The 8,182-nt window shown below is 46.3% G+C and overlaps 1 protein-coding gene across 1 annotated transcript; it reads left to right on the top strand.

The window, feature by feature from the left end:
* Positions 1–1,187: 1,187 nt before the first annotated feature.
* On the top strand, positions 1,188–7,007 carry LOC310963914 (protein phosphatase methylesterase 1-like; the record flags this gene model as incomplete). The annotated part of the gene is made up of 12 exons (XM_083936871.1): positions 1,188–1,373; positions 1,451–1,508; positions 2,585–2,636; positions 2,755–2,909; positions 2,987–3,077; positions 4,057–4,122; positions 4,196–4,319; positions 4,518–4,635; positions 4,762–4,806; positions 6,062–6,126; positions 6,816–6,883; positions 6,986–7,007. The coding sequence occupies 12 exons, from the start codon at positions 1,188–1,190 to the stop codon at positions 7,005–7,007; spliced, it is 1,050 nt and encodes a 349-aa protein (XP_083792997.1).
* Positions 7,008–8,182: the final 1,175 nt, after the last annotated feature.

The raw sequence follows: 8,182 nt of genomic DNA, 5'->3' as shown, positions 1-8,182 counted from the left end.
GTGTCAAAATACTACGACTTTTAATGTCAAAATACGACGACTTTTAGTGTCAAAATACTACGACTTTTAGTCTCAAAATACTACGACTTTTAGTGTTGAAATACTACGACTTTTAGTATCAAAACAGGACTTTTGGTCGCGACAAAAAGGCTTTTTAAAGACTTTATTTAGTGTTTTTTAACCCATGAAATTGTGTCTTTTCTAAATTTGGCGGGAAATTTAAACGTTAACAGCAGCACAGACGTCTTATAATTTAGTTTACAGCAAAAAAAAACACATTTAAGTGTGTAGAGGAATTTCTGACCATAAAAAGGAAAACTTCCCCCTTCAGTTCATCATCAACATCCATCATCATCACGTCTGGAGACACGTGGACGAGGGCGATGTCATCTGCAAAGAAACTGAATCTGTCAGAGAGTAAATATTAAAGGATTAACCTTGGAGTTGTCGTGGATTACAAGTAGAAAGCAGCAGAAAATGGAAATACTGAAGTTAAATCACATTGACAGAAACATGTCACCAGCTGAGTGACTGATCGGCCACGCCCACTTCAGCTCTCACAGCCAATCGGACGCTGCGACAGTGATGCTACCTGACAACAACAGCTGACGACGCATTGTCCTGCAGTGTGTTTGTGTTCCCACCAGCAGTCGGTTTTCTTATTTGCTCGATGGATTTGCAACACGGCGGACAGGAAGCTTCCTAGAGCTCAATAAGGAAAACCTGCTTAATTACCTCTCTCTCTCTCACACACACACACACACACACACACACACACACTTACAAATACACCAGACTGAAGACAACCAGCTGTTGTTTGGACGTCTTCCTGCTGAGGTGCAGCATGTGGGAGGAGAGCGTCGAGACAGAGCAGTGAGTCCCTTTGTTTTATCTCGTGTTCAGGCAAATTTGTGACGACAGAAACATTTTTAAAGGGCTTTTATTCTGAAAAACTTCACTCACTAATGGAGTTTGGACGTCAGGATTCCTTAGACTCAGTTTATACTTAAAGAAAAGCTGAAATAAACTTCTGCATTCAATTTGAAATGTTTGATTCACAGTTTTAGTTGCAGCAGAAACGTTGAATAACCACGAGCACCATCTGCACCGACGCACGCTACTGTTAAAACCCTTTAAAATCAGCTGTTCCACTGATGTTTGTGCTGTTTTACATGTCGACCAGCGAGATGACCGCTAAGCTGGACTACTCTCCGGTGTCGTGGAAGGAGTATTTCGTCCAGATGGAGGACGTGAGCGTGGGGCCCGTTGGCAGCAGGGACGTCTTCAGGATTTATAAAGCAGGAAACGACGGACCGCTGCTGATCCTGCTGCACGGAGGAGGACACTCGGCCCTGTCCTGGGCCGTCTTCACCGTGAGTATCTGTGCGGCGAGCTGGTTGAGCGTTCGACCGTCCGACAGCGCCTACTTCCTGTGTTTTCTGTGTTGCAGACAGCCATCTCCAGCAGAGTGACCTGCAGGATCCTTGCCATGGACCTCAGGGGTCACGGTGAGGCACATTTAAAGAGATTCATTTGGGTTTGTTCACTTGTGTTGGTTCCAGCGCTTCTGAGTCCGATTATTCAACAGCGGTGGTTTGACCAATTGGTCTGTTTTTGACTTAAGGCTCATTTCTGCTCTACGTTAGACTCAGACGCAGCCTTCTGTGCGTCCTCTGCGTCCGTCTCCTCCGTGTCTCTGTCCGTATCCTGAAAGCTTACGGATGCGTACAGATACGGAGCAAACGCTGCAGTACCACCTGAGATCGTGGGGGCAGTGTCGAGCACCGGACACTAAAAAGTGGCGTGAACATCAGGAGCGAGCGAGTCATCGAAGCCTCGACGGACGTCCTGAAACACTGACAGAGACGTCGGTCGTCACTTTGTCTCATCTGTCAAACCAATGTGGAATTCTCCGTCCACACTCTGGGACGTCTTTAGTGTCTCACAGACCACCGCCGTCTACAACGCTGCCGCCACTTTGACTCAGGACGCTTCTCTCCTCCATCGCCTCCATCTTTGTTGGGGTCAAACTTTACTGGAGGAACTTTTGAATGTGAGCGACGCCCTCTAGAGGAAGTTTGGATCAACGTCCATTTGACGTAAAGGAGCATGCAAGCACGAGGACAGAGACGAGGAGAACCAGGAGAACGCATGTCTCTGTTCACACACGAAAAGGAGCAGGAATGAACCTTTACACCTAATGTATATGCAGTGAAGGGGAGGGGGGGGGTTGGTAAATCTTTTGGAGAACCAGACCTGTGGGGGGGTGGTGGTTTACAACACTTGTGCTTGATTTGGTACCAAACATCGACCAGCAGTGACCTCCTATCCCTGCAAAGTTCGACTTGCGTTCACGACACTTTTCCCTCAAATGGTATTTGGAAAGGTCTCCAGGTGAGAAGTGGCGGTACAGATTTCCCCATGCAGGACCCATGTCCGTGCACGTTTCAGGGACAGTGCACGTGTGAACGGGACTCAAATTTCTCTGCCACTGATTAGACGAGGAGCGTTTCCCTACTTCAAACGTAGCGTAGATCACTGTGAGTTGCATTATTGTGAGTACTTTTGTTAAATCTCGTTTAAGGTGACACCCAGGTCCGCCAATCAGATGACTTCTCAACCCAAACCATGTCCAGGTAACGACACACGACACAAACTTCCACCAAACTTCCTTAAATTAGCAACATACCCTGCAAACGAAAGAAGGTAGCTCTTGAGTGACCAGTAACGTTATCCCCCCCCCCCCTCCTTTAGCGACGTAGCCAATGTGATTGCAGCCTGCTACGGTGAGACTCCGCCCCCCATCATCTTGATTGGCCACGGTGTCGGCGGGGCGATCGCAGTGCATACGGCCAGCAACATGCTGCTACCGACCACGGTGGGCCTGGTGGCCATAGACGTCGTGGAAGGTAAAAGTGTAGCGTTTCTTTTTTCATTGTAATGTTTGTATCTTCTCCACTTCACGGGTCTTGTTTCCCTCCTGCAGGCAGTGCCACAGATACTCTCCACAGCATACAGAACTTCCTGAAGGGGCGACCCAAGTCCTTCAAGTCCATAGACCACGCTATAGAGTGGAGGTGAGCGTTCAAGGCTCGGTTTACCTCATGAAATACAGATGAAACACTTACCCACGTAGATGCATCTCTATTGGCCGAATCTGATCCCAATCCGTAGTCAGGGTCGGCTTCGTTAAAGTCCAGAGCGTGGGGATATTTCCTCTGAGTAGCTGCTCAAAACTCAGCAGATCCATCTGAACTCTGGTTTAAAGATCTTTGTGAAGGGGTTAAAATCCTGGTTTCTGATTGGATAAACCATCTGTCTATCACCAACATACGGGCCAAACCAACCAATCAGATGACTGAAGCGTGTGACGTACTAACAGCGTGTTAGTGAGCAGCTTGCTCCATAGCTGCTCATCTCATCCGTGGAAGCCTCCATGTTGTTTACACTCAACAGTCTCTTCTGTTTCACTTCAGTCCACCAAAGAAACCAACGCTGATTGGTTCAAACTGCTCGAACGTCACCAGACTGATCTGAGAGTCAAACACAACGGAGCTCAGAGATCAGGACGGGCTAACGAGGCGAGACCAAAACACCAAAGAGCTTGTTTTATGAATTCATGGTTGAGTCGAGATGGTTATCCAAGATTTGCTGAAGTCTCGTGAGATGGTCAAGGTTAGTTTAGGCCGAGTCTCACAAGAGTTCTTGCGAGTTATTGCGAATCTAGCGTTGGCGTTCAAACACGACCAGAATTAACAGATACGATACCACAACTAATTTCAGTGTAGCTCTAGCTGCCGTTAGCATGTTTCAACCACAGATTGCTAGAAATAGTCGTACGTTGGAGGAGTAAAGCATCAGGCGCCGCCTAGGAGGGTCGGGGTGGTGGATGGGTCCCAAGATACAGGACGTTCACCACACGTCCGTGTCCCAGGAGTACTAAACCAAACCACTACCTTCTTTCTAATATTAACCAAGTTGTTCGTCACCTTCTGGTATCTAAACTCAACCAGAGTCACTTGAACGCTGACGAGACTTTTTATTTCCTCCTTTCAGCGTCAAAAGTGGGCAAATCAGGAACCTGGAGTCTGCCAGAGTCTCAATGGTCGGTCAAGTCAAGAGGTAGGCCGGTCCTGATAGGTGGAAGCTAAAATATCGATTGGCGTATGTCTAATTTGGAAGTATGTCTTATCAGATGTCAGGTGGACGGGGCTGACACTCTGGACAAGGCCAGCCCGGTGACCGACGTGGTCGTGGAACGTAACGAAGAGTTCTACGATCAGAGCTACGTCAGCGACAAAGAAAACGCCCCCACAGAGGTGAGTCTCAGCACAGTCAGGCAAGAGGCATAAAGAACGCAATGTGAAACATAATCAGACTACTTTCTACAAACATAACAATATAAAAATAACCCTTAATGTGTCGCCAACTACCGCCACTCAGCGCTAACACAGGCAGACAGCAGAACGTGTTTACTGCAGAGTATTAATCAACCGCACTGTGTATGTCTGTGTAAGAGTGTGTACATGTGGCGTGTAGACCTGTCGAAGTCAGAAAAGTATTGGGACGGCTGGTTTAGAGGAACCTCAAACCTCTTCCTGTCTTGCAACCTGCCCAAGCTCCTGCTATTGGCCGGTAGGCATTTCCACTCCTCTCTCAGTGCTTGTTAGGATAAACGGAGCATCTGTGCACGTTACTACGTTTCAAACATTCCCCTGAAACCAATGCTTCACCCTGACCCGAGGCACCTTCTGTTTCCAGGAATCGGCCGGCTGGACAGAGATCTGACTATCGGCCAAATGCAAGGTGAGACGCCGACTCGACGCATGCGGTGGTTGCTACGGTAACCCATAAGTTTCGATAAAATACGTTGGGTTTTTGTGCTGCCGTGGTTTTTGCTTTACTGTCGCTTTTTGGTTTTTAATCGGCAACAAAAGATTTAAGCTCTGACCTCAAACGATTTAGAAGGTTGAGAAAGTCGCAGTCTTTCGAGACCAGAAGTCGTCGTATTTCAAGGTCGAAAGTCGTGATATTCCAGGACCAAAAGTCGTAGTATTACAAGACTAAAGTCGTGGTATTTCAAGACCAGAAGTCGTAGTATTTTGAGACCAGAAGTCGCAGTACTTCAAGACCAAAAGTCGTAGTATTTCAAGACCAGAAGTCGTAGTATTTCGCGACCAAATGTCGTAGTATTTCAAGACCAAAAGTCGTAATATTTCCACACCAAAAGTCGTAGTATTTCGCGACCAAATGTCGTAGTATTTCAAGACCAAAAGTCGTAGTATTTCAGGACTTAAAGTCGTAGTATTTCAGGACTTAAAGTCGTAGTATTTCAGGACTTAAAGTCGTAGTATTTCAAGACTAAAAGTCGTAATATCCGGAGACCAAGAGTCGTAATATTTCGAGACCAAAAGTCGTAAAATTTGAGACCAAAAGTCACGGCGTATTTTAACGGTGTGGTTTTCTAAGTTAGGAAAGGATCTGATCGTCCAGACGGAGTCAAAGACTTTCCCAAGATAGAAAACGAGCAGGAAGGAAACAGGAAGTCAGGAGGGCTGATGGGAAACGTAGTTTTAAAGCGACAGAACAAACACCGTGATATTGGGAATACTTGACCTTCTTTCTGCGCTAACTGTGAGGGAAAAGGTGAAGGACGTCTTCACTGCTGCAGAGACGGGAATGTGTGTGTGTGTGTGCGCTCAGGATGCACACACACACACACATTCGCTGTCAGGTGTACAGAGATACACACACCTTGAGGCGGCTGCTCCTCTCCAGAGACAGCTGCTTGTGTCAGTCAACAGCCACGCTGGAAGTGACAGCCCAGGAGTGTGTGACAAAATAGCATCAAAGATACGCGTGTGTGTGTGTGTGTGTGTGTGTGTGTGTGAGACAGTTAACAGTGTGTGTGTGAGACAGTTAACAGTGTGTGTGTGTGAGACAGTTAACAGTGTGTGTGTGTGTGAGACAGTTAACAGTGTGTGTGTGAGACAGTAAACAGTGTGTGTGTGAGACAGTAAACAGTGTGTGTGTGTGTGTGTGTGTGTGTTCCTGTCTGCAGGTAGATTCATGATGCAGGTGCTGCCGCCCTGTGGACACGCAGTGCAAGAAGACACACCAGACAAAGTAAGTTCATCGTTCAGTGTCGTTCATTTACTCGTTAAAGTAAAGTTACGTTAGAAACAGATTTTTACAGCAAAGACGGAAATTATTAGATTTTATTGACATTAACGACATCATCAAATCTGCTTATTCATCAAATTCTTTATCGATTCCTGATCAATTTTCTCAGCCTGCACAACTTTTCAGCATCAACTTAACGGTTTTATTATCGGAGAAAGTCGATTACAATCGACTTGATAATTATTTCGATAAGTATCAAAATACTCGATAATATTTCGAGAGCAAAGGTCGAAGCAGCAACAGCGTAGTTAGTGAAGCCAGAGTTTGTTAAAAGAGTTTATTAAGGCGCACGCCCACTGTTTCTCCGTCCTGTGCCCCAGCACGTGTCACGGCTAAAGTCTGGATCCTTTGACCAGTGTGAGTGCAACCGTACCACGTCTAGGAGCGGCACGCTTGCCGTCCACGGCCCGTTTGGGAGAGGTGGGCTTTAGTAAAGCACGTTTGCACGTGTACGAGCACGAGCGTGCGCACGTGTACGAGCACGAGGCCTACGGCGGTTCTGAGGTCACGACGACTCCTTCTTGTTGCACGTTTCCAGCAGCGTAGTCGCACGATGTTTGACGTAACTGTACGATTGTTGTACGACGAGCTGCCGAGTCTCCGTGTGAATGTTTTACGCGGTCTCTGTGCAGGTGGCCGACGCCGTGGCCTCCTTCCTGTTCAGACACAAGTTTGCTGAAGCCAGGAGAGAAACCAGCAGGTAAAACATTCAGACGACTTCGACGCCTTTTTCATTTCAGCATCAAACGGATTTAATTTGACGTGAAATCGACCTGAGAAATGTTCTGTTTTCTCTCCGCAGCGCCAACTCTTTAACCCAGTGACGTCTGCAGGTGAGAGCTCATTGAAACAACTTTTCTGGTGTAGAAAACGCTCAGATTCTTTATTTAAACGCATATTTCAGGTGTTTTGGAGCCTGGTTTTAGGAGGGACTTAAAATGATATCATCAGGAAACTGTGCTTGACGCAATGAACGTAAAATTTTCCCACTTTTTTAACTCTTTCGCAGGTTTTTTACGTCACACCAGCAAAGAAGAAACTCCACGATTCAGAGTCCAGCGCAGAAACCAACCATTTCCATTTCACTCTTCAGCCTCAAGTCGCTGCTTTCATCCTTAACGTTTAGTAAATAACAGAATCTATCGTGATTGTTTTTGTACCAGGCTAGTTTTTATTTTATTTTATTTGAGGTTAAGGTTTATGAGTATGGACGTACGCCCCTCCCCCCAGCGTCACATACATGCCATTTTTTGGTCAGAGGAAATGAGGCGGAGTCAAAGACAAGATGGTGGCTCCCGTAGACGAGGATGATTGGATCAAGTGGGACCTCGACGGAGACGCTACGTCTGTTTTTAAACACGACAAGAAGCGTAAAACATGCTAACAGCATAAGAAAAACAACAACTATGAGTCACGTGAACACACTTCGCTCTTTTTAAAAAAAAAATAATGCCCAACCAGGAGGTTAGCTTCGCCCTTTTAGCCGTCAACAAAAAGTCAACGGGATATTTTGATTATTAGAGAAAATAAAGTTAATATTTACATGTTTTGGGACGTAAACGTAGCGTAAAACGTTGCGCTAACGCTGCATTCCGAACACGAGAACCCTTTTCTACGTGAGCACAACTGAGAAAGTCGGCGCAAAGAGTTCTTTTTGTTCCCTTTTGTTAAGAAAAAACGGAAAACGGAAAAATAAACGGCACCGCGGTCGATTCCAGCTTATTTTGCGTGTTCAGCGTCATGAACTTTAACAACTTTCAACCATTAAAAAAAGAACACTGACTTTGAGACGAGGGAACCAGAGTTAGAAAGATTGATGCTGTAATTCCTGCAGCGCTCCAACCGGACGCCTCCAGATGATTGAGTCTCCAGGTTCTCATCGTCTCAGCAGATCCATCTGAACTCTGTTTGGAGATCTTTTGGGAAGGGGCGAAAACACTAGTTTCTGATTGGATGAACCATCTGTCAATCACCAACATACGTTACCAGACTGATCTGA

Source organism: Echiichthys vipera (assembly GCF_963691815.1).
Source record: "Echiichthys vipera genome assembly, chromosome: 22".
Taxonomy (NCBI): Eukaryota; Metazoa; Chordata; class Actinopteri; order Perciformes; family Trachinidae; genus Echiichthys; species Echiichthys vipera.
Note: the sequence above shows the minus strand (reverse complement) of the source record. Positions and strands in the feature narration are given on the sequence as shown.